Genomic DNA, 22434 nt, shown 5'->3' with positions numbered 1-22434 from the left:
GTCAGGTTTGGGCTGTTCACACAGCTGTGCTGATGTTTGAACTCCAGAATCTATTCTCCCACTCAAGAACTGCTTTAGCAGCAGCTGAACAGGACCTTTAAAGGTTAAAAAATAAAAAAAAAAGGAAATTTGCACAATATCCAAAGTGGGGATCACTCCTGTTTTGTGCCCAGAGCCCAGCCCAGCCCAACCTCCCCACAACAGCCAAATTTGGGATCCTGAAGTCATTCCTGCTCTTTTGAAGATCCCAGTTTGGTTTTGCCTTGGAAAAACGAGGAAAAATGGGAATATCTTTACCTAAAGGGACGCAGAGCTTACTGAAAGCAAAATACTCCAAAACAGTTCCACAAATCTCTGTTCTGGTGGGTTGGTCAGTTTGGTTTTGTTTTTTTTCTTTTTTTTCTTTTTTTTTTTTCTCTATTTTTATTGAAACTTTGTACAGAAGTTTTGAAACATTTCCATACAATACTTTGAGACAGGACAAAAATGCCATGGTAAAGGAATGTAAACTGCAAGAAACACAGTCTGAAGTATCCAAATACTCTCTAATAAGAGTTTTAGTTTGAAGACTAATGCAGGAGGCAAAATAATATGCATACAGTATACAAAGAACAGTATACACAGGGCCAGCAATGCTAACTATGAAAATTTTGCATCAGATTTACTTCAAAGATTGATAGCAATATGATAATTCTATACACTAGACCAAAATTAATTTATCATACATCGTTTCTATGACAAAAAGCTTGTCATTAAGGACAGTAGCAACTTACAATATAATTAAGCTGTATTAATCTCATTAACACTTCTAAATCTATATTCCTACTACAGTAAAGTTGTTTTTTTTTTTTCTTCAGTATATTGTCTTAGAAGATCTTAACAGACCTTTAAATAACACTTTACCAAAAGAGACCTGGATCCATTATAGTGATCTTATCTACATGCCCATTTGGCTTATTTCCAAAAAAACAACCAAGGGACAAGGAAAAAGGCAGGTTTCAAATGCTATATGATATCATTTGGTTTTGGTCTGAAATGTATTTTTTTTAGAGAGTTTAAAAAAAAACCAACAAAAAAAGGCAGTTCGTTAACTGGTATTTTATATAAAATCTGCAGAAAAATACAACAGCAACAAAACCCAAAAATACTTCACAGATATCTAAAAAAACATTATTTTTTTTTTGTCTCAGAGATACAAGGTAAAGCAGCATCACTTTGACACTGTGCTTTAAAAAAGAAGATGATGAATGGAGAGACTGCTCGAGTGAGATTAGAAAATTTTGCTTTCTTCTTGAAGAAGACTACTAACATTTTGCACAGCAACTATTTTTATAACCACCTCATTTTTAAAAACGTGTATATTCCTAGACACAGAATTGTCATTTCACCGCCAGTTTTTGCTCAAAGTGTCTGACTTTACACAGTGGAACTGAGAATGCCAAGTGTCACCAGATGTCACTATACCATGAGTTCAAGATTGGAACAGAAGTGAAGCAAATGCCTTGAAACCAACACCAGGAAAGAAATCGAAGAGAAAGTGTTTTGTAAACAAAACAAAATCACTTTTGCATAAAAAGAACAAAAAAAACCCCAGAAAACAAACCAAGAGTTCAGAGATCTCACAGTGAAATCAGAAATTCTAATTATATATGTTTTACATTCTAGGACTACTCTTTACCTTAGGCCAATTAAAGCACATTAAACCATTTAATTATATACAAACATTTTCTTTAAAAAACCAAAACAAAAAAAAAAATTAAAACATTGCACAGAAGTCTGCTTTTAACATCACATAACAAGGTTAGTTTTATTTTCAAAACAATTACATTTAAGGGCACAGAACATACAGAATACCAAATTAACAGATGAGTAATTTTGCTTCTCTGTACATGCTAAATCCAAAGATTTCCTCAAAAAAGCTGGAGCTTGGCAACTCCAGCTTCTTCTTCCATATCTCCTGTTCTCTGAAAGGGAACAATTCCCAACACCTCCTCTATCTCAGGATTTAAAAAAATAGATATATAAAAAAAATAAAGCTGTTTTAAAGTCGCAAGCATCTCCTAAGCGCTGGCAGAGCTGCCTGGGTGGCTCTGCCCCCTCCACTGTAACCTCGTGGAAATAAATCCTTTTTCTCTCCTGGGTTACAGGGCTCATGACTCTCATCAGAAGTCTCATCCTGGCCCTTCTGGGATCAGGGAACACACACAAGTGGAGAAGTAAAAAATACACAATATACGGAAGATAAGGAAGGCCATTTTTTTATTTCTTACAATCTCGCACCGTTTCCTTTCCCTAAAAGCTAAATAGGAAAAATTATTTAAAAAAAAAAACAACAAAAAAACCTCTAAACTTTGGCAGAGAATAGCATCAAATCAGTTATAAAAAAAACTTAAATAAGAACAGTCTCCCAAAATGTATTAAACTCTCAAGAAGCCTCTTCTTTTTTATTTTTTAAATTTTTTTCTCTTTTTTCTTTTTTTTTTCTCTCTCCTTTTTTTTTTTTTCTTTTTTAAATAAAAGGCTTCTACCATTTCCAGGAGCAAAATTCAAACATCTTACCAGAAAAATAAGTTAAGGGAAATAATAAGAAAAAAAAAAGAAAAAAGCTGTCATTCCAAACTCAGTTTTCCAAGACTTGTCATCCTAAGCTCAAGGCAATAATAAATAAACCCATTGCTGCAAGACAGAAGCACAACCAGCCCCACCCAGGGGGAGGAGGCCAGGCAACTAAATTCATGGAGCTGATTGTCCATCCTGGGAAACACTCTGTGGTTCTGCTGGACCAAAAAATTGGGTGTTTCACCCCAAATTCATCAACTTCTTCCCCCCCTCAGCAAAGGCTTGTTTACGCTATAAAAAATCCCTTCTCCTACACAAGGTCCTTCTCACCAGCAGGCAGCTTGCTTGGAACCCTTAGAAATATCTCTTCTTTAATAATAAAGGCTTTTGATTAAGTGGTTTTTATGCAGCAAAGAAGATCAGCAACTTCCAGGACCTCTAGGACAGAATGAGGCTGCAGAGGAGCACGGAGAACACCTGAAGAGAAAAAGCACTGCAGGAAGAGTTGCCTTGAAAGCTTCACTAGACCAGGTCCAAAGATGGGCTGGGGAGGCAGGTTAGTAATTAATGGTGATCCTGCCTGCCAATCAGCAGGGTGATTAATGTGGCAGCTCGTTAGTGGAGCACAAGGGAGAAGAAACCAAGGGGGAGATGGAGCATCTCGGGCTCCACAGTGCATTTGGGAAGGACTCGAGTTCCTTCCACAGCCAAGGGTATTTCCCCATGGATCTGACCGAGCAGGACACGGGAATCCTGTCCTTTAACCCTTCCAATGTCCTCTCTGAGGGGCAAATGGCTCGGGGAGGGGCAGAGGGATGACACCAGGGAGAAGCCTTTGGAAGCACTGGCAGAGCCTCCTCCAGCCGTGCCTTCAGCTGCCCACCCACCCTGGTAAGGCACCCTGGGGAACAGCACAGGGCAGGGGCGATGGAGCCAAGCCAAAGGGTCCCTGAGCTGACCTGGCGTCCCAGGTGGTGGCAAAGTCGAGGGCAAAGAGGAGCAGCCTGGAAAATCCCAGTGCCAGCCGCTGGGATCGGTGCTGCGTGACAAAGGGACTTCAGTCTCCTTCCCTGGGGCAAATCAGGCTTTTGAGCCACAAGGTATGGTTGGACTGAAATTCTCTTTACCCGCCACAAGTTGGTGTTTTTTCATCCCACTATGATCAAACGTTGCCCTCAGTTATTTTGTCCTGTAGGGAAACAATTCCCTGCTTTTTACATCACATCATCCCTCACAGCTCAGCCCACTGATGAAGTAACTTGAGGTGCCATTATTTCACATCGGATTTTAAATATTTTTTCCAAACCCAGCTGGCCACACAAATGGTACGAAAATGTGTCCTATCACATTGGCAGCAACGTCAACACCTGATGTGGTGACTCCTCTTCTACAAATATTGCAACAACACTCCAAGTTCTCCACTTGGGAGTAGCTCTACTTCCCAGCAGCAACAAGTAAACCAAGTGGAGAAAGTGGGGCAACTCAGCCTCTGGTCAAAGTTCTGGAATGAATGAGATTCTATTGATATAAAAATACCACCAAAACAAACAAAACCACCCCAAAAATAGAAGTGAATCCTTTTATCTGAAAATGTGAATGATCTACTGAAAGCCACGTGGATGGCACCACTGGAAAAGCAAACTTTCTCCAGCGGTCAAAGGCAGGATTGACCCAAAATTCACCTCTACAAAATGGTTTCACCCCCAGGGATTGATTCGTGTTTATGTGCCAAGGAAATGTGGCTGGACCCCTGAACTGGTTCTGGTGAGCACTCCAAATGGTCCCTCAGCCTGATTTTGGCCCAGCCAGTTCCTGCTCTCCTGATGAGCTCAGGAGCAAAGACAAGTGGAGGAATTATTTCCGTGGAAAGCCTGGATATGACAGCTCTGTCTTGGAGAGGGAAGGATTTCATCCTGGAAGTGCAGCTCCCAAAACCTTGGGGAAGGATGAGAGCACCGACATGATGTGTGCTGCACACACATCCTCCACACCTGGGAACTGCTCCTCCCTGCCTGGCCATCCAACCCTCAGGAGAAAACATCCTCAGCACCTGGAGACCTACAAATAGCTGTGACTGCCTGGGAGGAATGCACTGTTTTGGAAAAATCCCGAGGCCAGGACAGACCTCAATTGGTGACACAGATTAGGGCTGCACGCACTCCCTGTCCCCTGCCACTGAACCCCTGGGGATATCTCTGAGGAGGGAGGGAATTGCTTCCCAGAAAGGTCACTCATGGGAAGGGGCTGACTGCCCAGCCCTGGAGGTGGCCAGGCAATGTGGCACTCTGGGCTGGTGACAGGGTGGGCATTGGGCACAGGTTGAACTCAGTGAGCTGGGAGGGCTTTTCCAAGCTCAGGCATTCTGGAATTGCTCAAAACAAAAACCCAAAAAGGTCTGACCAAGGTGAAAGGGGAAGTGGGAGAAGACATGAGGCAGAAGGACTCTGGAAAACAAGGAGCACTCTCACCTCCCTCCCCCATTTCCCCTTCCTTGCCTTCCCAGTTGTTATTTTCCCCTTGCAGCACCAGGACTGCAGAGATTCCTCCCAGACACAGCAGAGGAAAACCCTTCTGCAGGGTGAACAAGTTTTTCAGTTCTCTTTTTCCCATGGGGTAGAAACTACAAGCAGGATTTCCCCCAAAATGAGGCTACTTACTCCTAACTAAGTCCTGAAGGTTTGGAGGCTGAATGAATCTTTTTGGCCATTTATTGAAATTCAAGAAGTTCTACCCAAACCTGAGAAAAAGTTTCTTTCCGAGGAGGGGGCAGAGCCCTGGAACAGCTGCCCAGGGAGGGGCTGGAGTCTCCCTTTCCAGAGACATCCCAAACCCACCCTAAAAATTCTGGGATTCTTCAATTTCAACGGACTACAAACCCCACAGAAAGGGTATTTCTTTTTCCTCCTCGTCCACTGACAGTTTGTCATCTCCAGGCTTATTTTGTTGGAGTTTTGGGGTTTTTTATTTTTATTTTTTTTTAAATACAGCAACTTTTTTCAGTCGTGGAATTTACAGTGGATAAAAATCAAAAGATAAAAATTTCCTTACAAAGAATAAAAAAACAAAGGCAGAAAGCTGCTAAGAGCTATCATGTTTTAAGTGCTATAAAATGAGACACAACAGCTTCCTGTTGTTGCCAGAAGAGAAATGAGAAACTGAAAAGATAAAAAAAAAAAAAGCAGTGAGTGTAAATAAAAAGTGCTAAGTTGGCCAGGGTAATAGTTCTTTTATAAATGTGCATCACAGCTCTGCATTTAATAATCTTTTGGCCCAGCTTTAATCACTCAGATTTTACACACTGGTAACTGATTGCCTGTTATCTTCACTTAATGCTGACTGAGCTGTAACTGCCTGACTTCAAACACAGCCACCTGCCTGCCTTTGGTATATTTATACACAGAAAAACAAAAGGTTAGTGCTGCAAATGGAAAAAAAAAAAAAAAAGAAACAACCAAAAAACAACCAACAACACAAAAGGGAAAAAAGAAAAAGCCACCACAGGACAGGTTCTGCTTTCAGCAGAGGGAGGACAACACATCTCAAATGGTCTCGAAATAGGCTAAAGCTGAGTTGATCTTACAATTATAGCGTAAACAATGCCTGGGTTGTGGTTATGTTGTTTGAAAAGAAAAAGAAAAATAAAGAAAAACCAAAAACCTCCAGAGACCTGTATCAACTTCTGTATGTTTAAGCCATACCCTTAAAAGTTCGCTATTCACTCACAAAGAGAAGTAGACAAACATGAAGATTCCAAGCGAACAGACACAGACCAGTCCAGTATTTAGTAATAGTTTAACTTTTGGAGTCTCTTCCAGCATTTGTAAACAAACAGTCTCTTCCTCGACCTCCCGAACCACTCTCTTGTTCATGTTTTTACTTTTAAAGCCACAGAACCAATCTATGAATTTCAAATGTCTCCCCGTGTGCTCCCTCTCCTCCTCCTCCTCCTCCTGCTTTTTCTCCCCCATCAGGGCCGCCTGTCCGTTGGAATAGCAATCCACGGGCGTCTCCACCTCGGAGTGGCTCACCGAGCTCACCGGGTTGCTGTCATCCCTGGACGTCACCAAGAGGTTGATGTCCTCGGGCTTCATGTTTTTAATGTTCTCCTCCGACTTCCCGTTGGGAATGACGTGGTTGGCGCTGCACTTGAGGACCCTCTTCTCCTGCTCCTGGTACAGCTCCTCCTCCTTGGCGGAGCTCTCCGGCGCTCTGCGCTTCATCAGCGCCCAGAAGGTGGTGGTCCTGACCTGCTCCTTGGTGGGCGGCGGCGTCAGCAGGCTGACCACCACCGTCACGGCCCCGGTGATCCAGAACAGGGCCGTGGCCACGTACATGTAGTGGATGTCCTTGATGAAGCCGGGCCTGGTGTCCGGCTTGTCGCACTCGGGAGCGCGGTAGACGAAGGCCAGGATGAGGCGCAGAGCCCCCAGGACAAACCCGGCCATGCCGCCGTAGAAAGCCCCCTGCTCGTTGCAGCGCTTCCAGAAGATGGCCATGAGGAACAGGGCGGCCACCGGCGGGGTCAGGTAGTCCGCGACCTCCTGGATGTAGAGGTACATCTGGCCGCCCTGCATCTCCACGATGATGGGCACCCAGGCGATGCTGATGACCACCATGAAGGCCACGAACACCCTGCCCACGACCATGAGCTCGCGGGAGGTCGCGCTCTTGCGGACGAGCTTGTAGACGTCGAGCGTGAAGATGGTGCTGGCGCTGTTGAAGATGGAGTCCAGGTCGCTCATGAGGGCGGCGATCATCACGGCCATCATGAGGCCGCGCAGCCCCACGGGCACCAGCCGCATCACCAGGCGCGGGTAGGCGATGTTGGAGCAGCCGGCCCTGCTGCCGCACACCTGGAAGCAGTGCTCGGGGTTGATGCAGGCGATGTCGTCCACAAAGAGGATGCGGGAGATCATCCCCGGCACCACGATGATGAACATGGGCAGCAGCTTCAGGAAGCCGGCCATGAGGGTGGAGCCTTTGGCGTGAGCGATGTTTTTGGCGGCCAGGACTCTCTGCACGATGACTTGGTCGGCGCACCAGTACCACACCGAGGCCGGGGTCTGTCCCAGCAGGAATCCTGGCCAGGGAATGTCTTCGTCCGTCGGCTCGCGCAGCATTTTGAGAGAGTCGGGCTTGGGGTTGACGTTGCAGGAGTTGGTGTTGGAGATGTTGTAGGTTAGGAGGATGGAGGTGATATTGGGTGTCGCCAGCATGTACCTCCTTTGGACTTCTTCAAAGCCGCCGACCTCTATGAGGCTTATGACCATGAGCGTGAGGGCCCCGATGATCATCAGCAGGGCCTGCAGGGTGTCCGTGTAGATGACGGCCACCAGCCCTCCGGTGATGGTCAGCAGCGCCGTCATTCCGATCAGCAGGATCACCGACAGGTAGAGGTTCCACCCTAGGGACTCTTGGATAAAAAGCGCCCCTGAATACAAGTCAACCGAGAGTTTGGTGAAGATATAAAGAATTAGAGACAACGCTGCAAAATAGACTTGAATCCTATGCCCTCCGAACCGCTTGGACAAGTATTCGGGCATGGTGTACACTCCCGACCGGATGTAGACTGGCACGAAGACCCATCCCAAAAGCTGCAAAAGCATTAAGGCGTTGAATTCCCACGCGCCTACGGCGAATCCGCTCGCCGCTCCAGATCCTGCGAGCCCAATGAAATGTTCACTTCCAATATTGCTCACAAACAACGAGGCCCCGATAGCTACCCAGGTCATAGAACGCCCTGCCAAAAAGTAGCCACTCACGGTGCTCCGATTGTTTTTCCACATGGCAAAGAAACCTATGCCCATTACAAGCACGAAGTACAGGGCCACAATGGCAATGTCTGCTGCCTCCAAAGAAGCCCTCATTTTGTAACCAAAAAGCCTTCGCTGACGTCCACTTCTCGCCCCCCAGCCAACGTCTCTTAAGCACCACGTGAACCAGTTTTAACCAAAATCAACACAGCGGGTCAAATTCTTTGTCCCTTGGTTTGCTGTCCTGATGCTGGTGGCAGTGGTACATTTACTTTTCTCCGCTTCTCAAATTTGGGAACTTAGCACGCACTTTTAATCCACATTCCACAAGAGCATCAGCCTTAACTCAGTTGATGTAGGAGAAATTCTTAGTTGCAGCTAAGTTTAGTGAGGCCTACTGTACCAACCCTGCAAGGCAGCAAAGACAAAAGACAAAGATTGAATTAGAGAGGAATTTCATGAAGTAATGAGAAAAAATTTGAAGTGTAGTAAAACAAATCACTGAACACCACAGATTTTTCCCCCTTTATATTTCCTGCAATCCATAACAGACATCATTAAATATTTGTAGGGCTAAGTGGTAAAAGCCTTTTGCAAGTCAACTTCAATGGTTACAGGTACCTTCAGAGACGCAGCAATTCGGGAGGATTGAGTGACCCAAATTCCCCAGAACAAGGCAAGCAACAAAAACACATTTTCTTTTTTTTTTTTTCAACTCCGATGTCTCACAAGTCTCCTTCTCAAACTGCTAACCAGGTCTTCCTCTTTCAAGCAATCTTAGGAAAATAAAATTAAAGCAACTGAAATAACAACCACTACGGAGCCCAAACCTGGCTCAGCATTTCCTGCACTGCACCCCCCAAAGCCTGGCAGATCCTGGCACCACAGGAATACACTTGAGGCAGCAGCTGGCTGTTAAAAAAATCAAAGTGAGATCACAGCGCTGTCAAAGAACAACATCCATTTCAAATCAGCTGGAGAATCAAGGTTATTCCGCAGGTTTTGAGGTGAGTTTGCTCCTGTCTGGGGTACAGATAACCACAGGGTTATTTTTCACTTGGAAAGCTCTCCACACACATCCCAGGTGATCCAAGGGGAGAAAACATCCCATTCAAGCAGAAGAAAAACTCCACCTGACATCCCATTTAACAGCCAGTGCCTCTGGATACTCATGCCTGGGATTTTGTGGGTATCAGAGACACAGGAGGGAGCACTGGGGTGGATTCTGGCAGCAGTCACAGCTGGGAAGATGCATGGAAGGGCCATTCCCAGCATCCATTCCCATTCCCAGCATCCATTCCCATTCCCAGCACGGAGAGGTGGAAGGTATGGAGGCAAAGCATCCCCTGCCAATCTCTTCCCGAATTCCCAATCCCACCTGACAGTCTCCCAAAGCATGTCAGGGAAACCAAACTCATTTTGGCAAGGAGGACTGAAGCCTGGAAGTGGAGGGAAGGGGACAATAAAGACTTGGTGGCAGAGAGGTGGGAGAGGAAGGGGCACTGAGGAGCTGCACGGTGCTCCCACCTCCCTCACGGATTTGGGATGTGCTCCTGTCTCCTGTTGATGCCTTGGGAGGTATCACAAAATCATGGAATGGTTTGGAATGGAGGGACCTTAAAGCCATCCAGTGCCACCCCTGCCATGGCAGGGACACCTTCCACTGTCCCAGGCTGCTCCAAGCCCCAATGTCCAGCCTGGCCTTGGACACTGCCAGGGATCCAGGGGCAGCCACAGCTTCTCTGGGAATTCCATCCCAGGGCCTCGTTCACCTCTATGAACCCAAAAGCTTTTGATGGGTTTAGAGAGAGCTGACACAGCATTCTTCTCTTTCCCACACCCAATGGCCACGGGAAGGGAAGACCAAAGCAAAGAACAGGTTTAGTCTAAAGATCAGAACACAAAGCTTTAGTAGTAACAATGAGATTACTACAGGAGGTGAGGAACAGGGTCTGACTCCACTCCCCTTTCCCACACACCAGTAAAGGCACAAAAACCCCATAAAGTCTCACAAGTCCTACAGGCATCAGCTCCAGGCATCCCTTTCCAGCTCATTCTCTGGCACGAGGCTGAAGCTCCCATTTCCCCATTAATTAATGATTAATACAAACAGCCTGATAACATATTCTAATATTTGGTCGGTTTCTCATTTAGCATCCCTGTAATATATTGGGTTTATTTAAAGGGTCAATAAAAGCATTTCAAATTCCAAGAGAGTTAAGGCTGAAAATGCACATGCTGTGTTGAAGGTAGCAGTGGTGTTGAGGTGAAAACGTGCAACTCCTCATGGATTTTAAAAATAGCTCCCAGCAAACCACAACTTCAACCTTAAGGAGAAATATCCACCATCGTGTCATTTGCATGATCCAGCTGTTTTTCAGGAGAATAATTTTACAAAAAAAAAGAAAATAATAAGGGTTCCCCCCAGCACCACAAACCCACTTGAGAATAGAGATATTCCTTCTGCTGGAATTACAGCCAATAATGAGAGACTAAGGAGACATGGCACAAAACAGACTGATTACAGCACTGGGCTAAATTTATCATTCCTCAGAAGCCTCAAACCACAGATGTATTTTCAATTCTTCCACAAAAGAATTCACATTTCTCCCCACCCGCAAATACAGGAGTAGTTAAATGGTCTAATAGCTTAATCCAACCCAAAATTATAAACACTTCACATCAGATGACGCAGTCAGAGCCAAGTTTAATGGACTATTCTTAGTTTTAAGCACTTTGGAGCAACACTTTAATAGTGTTGTGTCTTTTGCTATATTCAGCTAAATTTTCAACTACGGTATGTTTATACCAAAACTACAAATATTTGAAGGGAAAGGGAAGAAGAGATTTTACTCAGACATGATAAAAAGAAGAAAAACTACTCTACATAAAACCCAAGAACAGCAAGGTAAAGAAGTGGTAATAATCTATATTTTCCTTCTTCTGTTGTCCTTCTCATTACTGAAAAATGTTTGATTTCAACTTCAATTCACCCCCACCATCTTCCCTGTAGGTTCATCAATGACCTTCCACAGGTATCCTATGGAGTAATATGGAGAAACCACAAAAATATTTGCTAAAACCAATTCTATTTGATCCCAAAAGTATTCAGTTCAGTGTTTCTATAAACAGGATGTTAACAGGGAAGCTGTGGCTGCACCATTCCTGGGAGTGAGACTGGATGGGCCTGAAGGTCCCTGGGAATCCAAACCTCCTGTAATTCCAGCATCCAAACCCTCTGACAAGTGGGTCAGTATTAGATGCAGCTGCCCTCAAATAAATTGTGACATTCCTCAATTAAGTCACTCCAACCAAAATAAACAACATGTGAAGTTCCTGGAGCGTTTTCTATAGGAAGATACAGCCAGACCATGCACCTGAAATAATCCAATTCCAGATTTGACCAACACCTGAGTTTTGCAGGGCTCAGTTGGCCTGAGCTGGAAGGTGGAAAGTTTCCAGCAGCCACACCACAAATTTGCTGCACTGTCACTAAATTACAGCACTGAAGTAGCTTCTTGTACCAGTTTCTTAAGACCTAATTCCAAAATAACCCTGGAACTTTTTTCTTCATTAGGAAAATGAGACTCGTCCCTCTGAACTTTCAGCAAGTTCTGACCTCAAGTCTTACAAAGGACTTTTGAGATGCCCCATGTGAGTTTAATCCTGAGTTATTAGAACAGTGAACATTATGGCACTGACAGGGGGGAAGAAAAAAAAAGACAGAAAGACAGAGCTGCTGCCAAGGACTGGGAATTTTCTTCCCTGAGGCTGTTTTCTGGCTGGATCATATCAAAGACACAAAACAATGTGCTTCCCTCTTGTCTGGAGATAGAGGCTGCAGCTCTGGTGAAACAATGCATATGTCTCTACAACACCCAGCCTGCTCCTTAAGGGGGAAAAAAAAACCCCAAGCAAGTCCCTGAAGAGAGATTTCATAATGTGAAGCAGACCCAGGGTGGGATTTTGAGGAGAAATTTGTATGATCGTTCTAAAGGAAAACTTTCTCCACAGTGCTTTTCTAATAAAAAGGGTGTTTAAAACATGCCAGAACCCAACTGCTCCAGCCCTGAAGCCACTATTTGTTCTCAGCTCTGTCGGCTTTTCGGCAGATGGAAGTTTCTGAGCTGACTTCCCTTTTCTCCTCACCAATCCCAGTGTTTTAAGGGTTAATTTGGGGATGCAGATCCCAAAAGTTTATCCCCACCTAGTATCCACTGCTACTGCTGTAAGCAAATGAAGTACAAATTCACAGATTTCCAAGTAGCTTTGAGTCTTTCTTGGAAACAACATTATCCCTCTCCACCTTCAAGCAGTATTTTAACTCAAACCTGTAGCATTTACCTACTGAACAACTCTGTTGTGTGGAAGAAATCTGTCCAGATTGCCAGGATCATGGAAAATATTAACTCTCTGCCAGAGAAAAAATTAATAAGCAACAGAAGTCTCGTGCCTTGAGCAGGGTCTGTACAGTGTGTGTTTTCCAGACTCCTCACACTCCTGCCATGGACACATCTGTGAGTTCCTACCTGTCTAGTCCTTCACAATAAACACAGGGCAGCCTCAGGGGAAAAAAGAAATCTCAGGGGAAAAAAAAAGTAAAGGAGGAAAAGCTTCGTTCCATTTACTGCAGCACTCCAGAACACAAAAAAGGAGCACTGAAGCTCTTCATGGAGTAAGTGATACATAAATTATGTAGCACATGCCCTTGAGGAAGCAGGGGCTATCCTTGGCTATGCTTGGCAGCTGCTCAACAGAGCCCTCAGCATCCAGGGCAGCAGTTCCAGGCTTTTCCCTGCAAACCAGGAGCTGGGGCAGAGGAACATGCCAGGAACCCCCCTGGGACAGACAGCAGAGGCAGAGGCTGACCTGGAGCATCCAATAAATAAGTTGAGCTGCTGATGCCAGGCCAGAGCTGAACTCAGGAGGCTGCAGCAGCACAGAGCCACGTTTCCCAGTTACCTGAGCCAACCTGACTAAACCTGTTGGTCACACTCTGCATGGTCACATCAACCTCCTGCTGGCCTGGCAAACCCAGTAGCCAACTCCATAAATCATCACTGCCACAAAAATCCAATTTGAGGTGCAAGGACCGAGTCACTCACTCAGAGGAGTTGTTATGAACACGTAATGAGCTTTTGTTTTGGGCAGGAATCACTCCAGCTCTGGTCTTCATTTTACTGCAGCATCAGAAAAAAGCAGCTTGTTCCACCAGAAATTCTTCTTGATTCTTTTCTACACAACTGCTGAGGGAGACATGAGAGAAATAAGTAACCCCAGAGCCAAAAAAACCCAGAGAACTCACTGCATTTGCCAGTCAGCAATGGGATGTTCAGTGGACAATTACAGAGCAGAAACTGGAATGATGCGATGCCAACTGGAGCTCAAGGGCACTGGGAGTGACACTGTTAGAACAGGAGATCATTTAGTTGTCATTCTGGGCTTTTTTAACCATTTTCCCCCTCATCCCAAGCAAACACACCTATTCCTGTGTCCCACAAGTTCAAATGAAGGAGGGGGGAGAAGGCAGAGGAAGGACATTCCTGCACTCTGTGAACACAAGAGAAGTCTTGCAAAGCAAGAAAAGATGGATTTTTTTCTAAATTTGCATCACCCTCCCCGAGCCACTTCATGCCACTGCCTGTGACATTCACACTTGGCTGGTTCCCTTTGCCAAGAGCCAGGAATAAGGAACTGATTTGCTTCCACTGTTCTTCCCAAAACTCCAACACCTGCAGGGGAAGGGGGGTAAGCTGGGGACAGAAGGAAGGAGACTCAAAGTCCCTTTTTAGCTGTTAAAATACAGAGATACCAGATAGAATTTCTGTCTTCCCCAGACCTACCTAGACATGATGTAGCATCTTAGCCAGGTCTTGACATTAATCCATCACTTAATCAATTTAAAGAAAATAAGGAGTTAATAGCTTCCTTTTTCCCTTGTCAGCCCAAAGAATTGGTTTATGTTTCCATGGGTGACAAATGTTGTCTGGAGGAATTTCTCCATGGAAAGGAGCTGGCAGGAGCTGCCCAGGGAGGTTTGCAGTCCCCATCCCTGCAGGTGTCCCAGGAAGGCCTGGCTGTGGCACTCAGTGCTCTGGGCTGGGGACAAGGTGCCCATTGGGCACAGCTGGGACTGCATGGGCTGGGAGGGCTTTGCCAACCTTAATGAGCCTGGAATTCTGTGAAAGGAGCCCAAACTGGCGAGGACTTGAGCCACTCTTCCCTGGGAAATCAGCAGAAGCCATCTTGCCCGTGCTGTGGCTCCAGCAGGGCCCTCCTGAGCTCCGTTTGTCACCACAAAGCCCAGCCAGGAAACCACAGAGAGGTGACGTTCACCCCTCCACGGGACACAGTGCTTTTCCACAGGAACTGAAAGCAAAAGGGGAGCAGACACGTGCTCAACACACGTGGCCAGCAGCAAAACCAAGGGCAAATAGGGAAAGGCAGACATTCTCAAGAAGTGGGAAGAGGCTGGCAGGAACTGGAAGGTTCTGGCATCACACAGCAGCAGGCAGGAGTTCCCAGGCAGGTCACACTGCTCTGGGAGGTGCAGGGGGACACTGAGCCCCAAGGCTCCAATCCCTTCTCTTGGCAACCCAAAACCCAGCAGCACAAACATTTTGCTGCCTCTAGCAGGAATGAAGGAGATGAAGTATTTAGTCACCAGAGCAGCAGCTAAAGAATGGGTCAAACAAACCTGAACAGCCAAGAATTTGATTTCTGGAGTGGATCTGGGAGCACTTTGGTTCTCTGGACAAAGTTTGCACCTTATTAGAAGCAAATATCAGAAGAGCTGCAAAATCTGTGCCACTGCTGAAGATGCCCCTTTAGTTCAGCTGGAGGTTCAAAGATGTGATCCAGCTGGTGGTTATCACCAGGCAGCAGGAACTGGATAATCCCAGCCTAAAAAATGTGCTGCTTCATCCCACTTGAGGAGGATGTTGGCTGGGAGGGTGCAGAAGTGACTTGGGAAATGAGAAAGAAGCAATGGCAGTGTCAGTCCCCATGAAACTGGGCAAAATACCAGGAGGAAATGCTTCTGCAAATTTCTAGGAAGAACAGAAAAAAAAAATAAAACCAGACTCATTAAGCTTCTTTAGGACTTCCCCAAATTCCCATCACATTGATGGCTGCCCACAATCTTTGGAAGAATATAAAGCGTCACAAGGATGATGGAAAAAGTGAGACAGAAATTCAGGATCTGATATGATAATCCAAGATAATCAGATAATCCAAAAATAATCCAAGAATTTGAGGGTCTCCAGGCTTCCCAGTCAGCTGCAAGACTGGTGCTACTGCAAGACTTCTGATCCTTCTTGGAGATTTCAAGGCACCAAAACAAGGGTTAAATAAAGTTCTGTTGGTTATAAAACAACTAATTATATTCTACATCAAGCTTTGTAATTATGTGTATTGAAAGCTACCAAACATTGATTTATTTTTCTAAAAAACTAACTCCATTGAACACATTCCCTCCCTGTATCCATTTTTTTACTATTCCTGAGATATCTGCAGAACTGAACACAAGGATTGGCTTGCAGGTGGTCAAACCAGGATTTAAAAAATAGCAGAACAGTTCTTATGCAGTTCCTCAATCCTATTTCTTGGGTTTATGACCCTGCCACTTACACCATCCACTTCCTTCCTGCCCTTCTCACCAGGCTGATGAATTTTCTGTAGAATCTCATTTTTAGCACCAATATTTGCACCAGTGCTGCCACAGCACAGATCCCTCACACCTTGCCTTACTTTCACATATTGACTTCCCATCTTTCCCATTCCATTTCTCCAGATTAGTTTGATTTTGCATCTCTGTCTCTGTGTTTTTATTTTTCCCTGCTTTTCAGCTTCTCACTGCACACTGGGGATATTCCTGCTGCTCCATTGGGCAGGAATTTTTCTAGGGAACAACCTGATGCCCAGAGATTCCTGCAAGGGACACAGAGGGTGGGATTTGACACTCCATCAAGTAACTGCTTCCACATGAACAACTCTTCCATCATCCCAGATTTGCACCCAGGGAGATGTGGGTGCCTGTGGCTCCAGGAATTATCAGCCTGCCATGGATGGAGCCTGATAAATCACAGAACCGTGGAATGGTTTGGGTTGAAGGGACCTTAAAGCTCATCCAGTGCCACCCCTGCCATGGGAAGGGACACCTTGCACTGTCTCAGGCTGCTTCAACCTGACTTTGAACACTTCCAGGGATGGGGCAGCCACAGCTTCTCCGGGCAAAGAAAAAAAAAAACAAAGATAAATTACTTGAGCAAAAATGTAACAACTACCAAAGCATTTTGGTGTGGCAATTGTGGTTGTGGGACAAGGGAACTGGAGAAATCAGCTCCTGAAAAAACACACAGAGAAAATCAGAACTTCCATCGTTACAAAGTATGGAATGTATGAATATCAGGAGACAGCAAACACAAACACACAGGAGCTGAATGAGCAGCTTTTTCTCACTGATCCAATGGACAACTTTTCCAGGAGTCAGTCACGTCTGAGGGGTTTCCAACAATGGAGAGCAGTAATGCTGTTTGAGCACAACAGGTTCTCCTGCCTTCCCTTCCAAGAGTTGAGGGGCAGAATCTGCTCCATGCTGAAGTTCCCAGAGCCAGGGAACACCTCAGGAACAAAACCCAACCAGGAGCAAAGAGTTCATGGCTGAGGAGGTAGCAGGGAAGTTGTACCTCAAAGGTTAACCCCACTCTGCCCCTGAAGAGGGATTGGCCAAATCCCACTGAAATCCCACCAGAGGCCTGCAATGAACTGAAATTATTTTGTACAAGAGAATAACCCTCTGTGTCCCCTCAGCCCCTGGCACATATCCCACACTTGGCAATAATTCAGGCTTTTCCAAGACAGAGAATGGCAAAGATCAGGGAAGAGGGTATCATTCCCAGGCTTCAAAATCCAGTTCTTCTTCTGGAATGCTCAAGGCAGAAAACAAAAAGGTGACTCCATTGGGAGAGTCAACACTGGAACTTGTTTTCTGATCGTGTCTTTTAGTTCCCAGGCTTTGGTCTCCTTTCCAGCACCACCCCTGATTCCAGGAGCCCTCCCTGCCAGGCCTGCTACAGTCTACTAAAAATGCCAGTGGGAGCAGAGCAAAAAACTTTAGTGTAATTTTAACCTGCTCAGTTGGGAAGAGGGGTGGGGAAGATGCACTGGAAGAACAGGTGGTTCACCAGAAAGGAAAGAAAATAAAATAAACACAGTATCTTCCTGCTTCTTTCTCCCCCCTCCTTCCTGGCAACCCAGACATCAAAAGTCCAATTGCTGCAGCTGCCTACACAGCAATTAAGTGGAATAGTCAAGATGTCAGGCAACACTACTGCCCATTTACTTTGGCTTTCCCAAAATAGCCAACAATCTCCACACAGCAGGTAGGGAATTTTGGAAACACGGCAACCCACTCCAAAAGCAACAAACAGCAGCTGAAGACAAGTTGTGTTGGGAGAACATGGCTGTAGAAATGAGAGCCCACATTCACTGCAGGATTATTATTATTGTTGTTATTATTTGGAGGTGTCCAAGGCCAGGTTGGAAGGGGCTTGGAGCAAGCTGGGCTAGTGGAAGGTGTCCCTGCCCATGGCAGGGGGTGGAACAAGGGGATTTTTAAGGCCCCTTCCAACCCAAACTAATTACAGAGGTGGATGGATGGATCTAGTCCAGGTATTTGCTGAAAAAAAGGTAATTGGGTTGTATGGTTGACTGTATTTGATCTTTGTTACAGGTGAAGTGAGGGAGATGGGCACACTGCTAACAAAATATTTATAAACTTCCTCATTTTTGGTGAAATACTCGGAGGTATTTGCAAAGTGCCCATTCAGATCCAGTTTCCAAGTGGTGCTGTTGAGGGGAGATGTCCCTGTGCTGTGCTCTGGGTGACAAGGTGGGGATCTTCAGTGAAAGGTTGGACTCAATCCTGGAGGTCTTTTCCATGCTCAAGCACCGTGGGATTCCCACACTGTGCCCAGTGCCCTCAGAGGTCTGGCATTGCCACCCCATGGTCACTCTGCACAGCATCCTCGGAGCAGCAGGAAGCCATTTCCAGCTTTTCCTTCCTTCCCCTTCCCTGGACTCCCAGGGAATTTCAGCAGGAATGGGAATCCTCCCTGCAGAGCTCCCCTCTCCCAGCCAGTGACAGATAATTCTTGAGGATTCACTGCTGAGGATTCACTGCCCTTCCCTGCTGAAGGTGCTGCCCTGCCACAATCCCCCCACTCAGAGCCAAAGGTGACTCTCCTGGGAGAAAATCAGGAATCATTAGAAACTCAGCTTTTGTTGTGAGCAGGGAATTCAGGCCATGGACAGCTGTGTCTTCATTTTGCACCTTTACCTCCAGCACAGCTGCAAGGTTTGGCTGGAGCTGCTGAGGGCAGGTAAGGTTTTGTCTGCCAACACCTGGACACTGCTGATAAGAATTTCCTTAAAAATCTGCCACCCAACTCCTCCAGCTCCCCTCAGGATTTGCTCTTTCCATGCTGCAGTGTGGAAAGCAACACGTGTGGGCAAAATGCATCATTTCGTTTCACGGAACTCAAGCTTTCCTTTGCCCAAAGCATCTCCTCCATGAACTCACACACAGCAACACAAGCCCCTCACCCTCCAAACACACCACAGAGTAGTGGGGGTTATTTATTTGGGGGCTGGTTTTAGGACTTTTATTATTGTTTTCCTAAAAGTCACTAACAGGGGTCTCTGCCCACAAAAGATTGTGTCTATACATATATATACAATGTATAAAATATCCTGTGTTTTAGTATATAAAAAAATACAGTATTTTAGTCCAAGTCCATTACCTTTCACAAATGAGGACAAGGAAAGGCTGCTCAGCTTTGACTTCAGAACAAAATCCTGACTTTTTGTGGAAAGTACATGCAGACAGTCAGTGACAAAGGCTGGAAAGTGAAACCAGTGCAAAGCGAAAGTTTTCCCTCGTGCCCCCACCATTCCCAAAGCTCTTGGGGATTGCATTTTCAAGGCACAAAAGGAGAGCTGAAGAGGCTCTGGAGTCTGCCAAGCCTGAGGAGAGCATCGGGCAGGATGGATGGGATGTGCTGGCCCCAGGATCCTCCCAACAGACTCCAAACAGAAGCCACACACAGGGAAAGAACGGGAAAGGATCCCCAACTTGGAGACGAGCAGGGCTAGGGAGCAACAGGGTTGAAAGTAACAAAAACTTGTTCTGCCTGCATCCCTGAGGATGCCAAGGGAACTATTAAAAGAATAGTTGTGGGTGGGGAAAACCCCACAGAAGCACCAAGTTTGCCTCTGAGAGAGGCAGGAAAGTTCCAGGCTGAGGTTTGCACCAAGCTGCCAGTGAGCTCTGAGAAGTTCAGGACAAGCCTTAAAGCACAGGGAAGCCAAGTGACAATGGTTTGCTTTTTTTTTGGAGGGCAGAGGAGCTGCCACAGGTGAGGAAGGACATCACAGACACCAAGAGAAGAGTCAGCACTTGCTCAGACAGCACCAGGACACACAGCCACCACAGAGGGACTGACAGGACGGGACAGGGAACACCTGCCCAGGTGCTTTCCTTTATTCCTCTGTGTGTGATCTCCCCAACATCCACAGGAAGGAGTTAGGGAATCACTCCACTATTTCAGAGGGGCTTATTAGCCCCATATTTTGCCTCACTTAACTCTGTAACAGTATCACTTAACTCTGTAACTCAGTATTACAGCCAGGATTATGCACAGCTTACAGGGGTCATTAGAGCAACTCCCCCTGCCAGGATCCAGCAGCACCACGGAGCATAAAACCACTAGAGAAAATACTTCCAAGTGTTCTCATGGCACAAGAAAAGCAGGAGCAGCACGATATTGGGACACCAAAAAGCACCCAGACCTGGTGTACTGAAAACAGCACAAGAATAGCAGCACCTACAGACAGACTGTAAATTTTAGAGTTACAACAAGGGGGGGTTAAAAACACCAGCACAAACTGAAATGTTTGGACACAATCACAGAGCTAAAAAAACCTCTTAAAGGTACATCCATCTGGAAAGAACATGCTGGAGAGTCCAACTTCAAAGAGGCAAAGGTTGCAGATGTTAAATCCCCAGTGCACTGATGCTCATTAGAAGCATCTTACAGCTAAAAGCTTATCCCTGCATCTCCGTGCTCAGATCCTAGAAACCAGAGAGCCTTTCCAGCAGAGAGCACTCCATGGCATCCTTTCAGAGAAGTCAGTTTATTCCTGCCTCAGTATGATGGCAGATTTGCTATGCTTTCTGTCCTGCCCTGCATTCCCAGTGCCTGCCCAGCTTAAAGCATCTCCCACACCAACAGCAGGGCTGCAAAAAACATCTCTGCCTTATCCACCCATGGCGAGGGGTGTGGAAAGGGAAAAAAAAAAAAAAAAATCGGAAAAACAAAATGTCATGTTGACAAGCAGGTGGAAAAGCAGCGTTTTTTGCCCGGGCGAGCTGGTGCAGCAATGTCACCAGGCTTTCTCCCTGCTGCTGTATTTCTCCACTAGAGGACCCAGGTGAGATGTCTCTACTACAGCTTCTGCAGCTAAAACACGGGGAAAAATATATTTAAAAAAAAAAAAAAAAAAAAAAAGAGAGAGAAACCAGCCCCGACATGTGGATGGTCCATGTAAAATGAATGGAAATGTACTAGTGCATGCGGCACACCAGACGTGCTCCCGTAATTCCCAAAAAACCACGGCCACGCTGCGGAGCTCCTGCTGCTCGGTGGGAAACGGTGCTGGCTGGAAGGAAGGGTAAATCCCAGAGTATCCACGCCGGGCTGGATCAGAGGGCTCCAGCCCAGCACAAGTGCTGCTACATTCCAACACCAGCACTGCATATTAAGCTGGAAAGCAGCAGATAAACAAAGGCTATAGAAGGTACTAGAGAAGGGCCAGCATCAGCTGCTATTTACCAAATAAACCTCCCATCCACACGGAGATGGCCCTATTTTATTATTATTTTTACGCACACGCACACACATCCCCCATTCCCTCCCCCCCCGCGTATTGACTCAGCTCCTGCCGAATGGGAAGAGCATCATCTAACCGAGCTCTGTTATCACCGCGCTGCCAAAAAACAGCGGCAACGGCTGCTGCCACCCCCAGCGCCCCTTCCCGGGGGCGATACGGCCCAGCCTATCGGCCCCGCTCAACTGGTGCGGGCTGAAACCCAGCCCTGGCAATGCCCTGGCACTGCCCTGGCACACGGGGGGAGCTGGCTGGAGCAGGTCTTTGCTCTCCCCGCTCTCCCTCGCCCCAAGGCTCGCCGAGCGGAGGGCAGCCGGGGATGGCAGCGCAGGTGCGGGGAGGGGGATGGAGAGCGCTGGTGCTGCAGAGGGAGAGGGGGATGCGCCGGCAGGGCACGGCAAGGGCCGGGATCGCCTGCTCCAGCACGGAGCGAGCGGATGGGCAAGGAAAACCGCATCTCTTTGGCTCGGAAAGCGTGGGATCTGCTTACCTGCGGACCGGAGGGGAGGGGGAGAGGGGACTGCGGCTGGCGGGGAGCGAGTGAGCCAAGGCTCCGAGGGCGCGGGCAGGGAAGGGCGATGGGCAGGGAAGGGGCGATGGGCACGGAGGAGCCCCGCGGAGCTGGGGACACGCTGCGACACTGCGGGCGACACGGCAGGCCGGGCCACGCGGTGCGGCGGGGACAGCGGGCACCGAGGGGACACAGAGGGGACACAGAGGGGACACCGCGGCGACACCACAGGGCAAAGGGGAGTCTGCGAGTCCCACCTGCCTCCCTCCCTTCCTCCCGTCTCCTCTCCCTCACTCACCCTCTGCATGGCTTTCACGATCAAAGCCAGTTCATAGCGGGGCATCTTAGAGCTGGCAGAGCCGGGAGGAGCGGGGCACGGGCTGGGGAGGAGGGGGCTGCGGCGAGGCCGGAGAGGAGGAGCAGAGGGACGGGAGGAGGAGGAGGAGAAGCAGCGAGGCGCGTCCCGGCGCTGTGGCGGCTCCTTCCCGCGCGGCTCCCGCGGCTCAGACGCCCGGGCGGGCAGGGGCGGCGCGGCTTAAAGGGCGCAGGAGCTGCGCACGCTCGACCGGCCCGGCCCTGCCCGCTCCAGGCGCCGCCCCCGCCGGGCCGGGCCGCCCCGCTCGGCGGCCTGAGGGCCGGGACCCCCGGGCGGGCAGCGCCGCT

At 47.2% G+C, this 22434-nt stretch overlaps 2 protein-coding genes across 2 annotated transcripts in view; both read right to left on the bottom strand.

Annotated features, from left to right (window-relative positions):
* MRPS6 (mitochondrial ribosomal protein S6) overlaps positions 1–22205 on the bottom strand; it is a 41275-nt gene extending 19070 nt beyond the window's left edge. Inside the window, exon 1 of the mRNA XM_085075344.1 lies at positions 22070–22205. Within this exon, the coding sequence (XP_084931470.1) occupies positions 22070–22114 (45 nt within the window). The 5' untranslated portion in view covers positions 22115–22205. The remainder of the gene's footprint in view (positions 1–22069) is intronic.
* SLC5A3 (solute carrier family 5 member 3) lies at positions 1083–22198 on the bottom strand. Its single transcript, XM_085075224.1, has 2 exons — positions 22070–22198; positions 1083–8720 (listed from the first exon to the last, which is right to left on the bottom strand). Exon 2 carries the CDS (start codon positions 8424–8426, stop codon positions 6279–6281), a length of 2148 nt encoding a protein of 715 aa, XP_084931350.1. The 5' UTR covers positions 8427–8720; positions 22070–22198; the 3' UTR covers positions 1083–6278.
* Positions 22206–22434: the final 229 nt, after the last annotated feature.

The sequence above is a fragment of the Lichenostomus cassidix genome, chromosome 1 (assembly GCF_008360975.1).
Source record: "Lichenostomus cassidix isolate B80296 chromosome 1, HeHo_3.0, whole genome shotgun sequence".
NCBI lineage: Eukaryota > Metazoa > Chordata > Aves > Passeriformes > Meliphagidae > Lichenostomus > Lichenostomus cassidix.
This window is presented reverse-complemented; position numbering and strand designations above follow the sequence as displayed.

What these genes read in the sequence shown, in the direction of transcription:
- SLC5A3 (XM_085075224.1), bottom strand. Translation starts at nt 8,426, where the DNA reads ATGAGGGCTTCTTTGGAGGCAGCAGACATTGCCATTGTGGCCCTGTAC.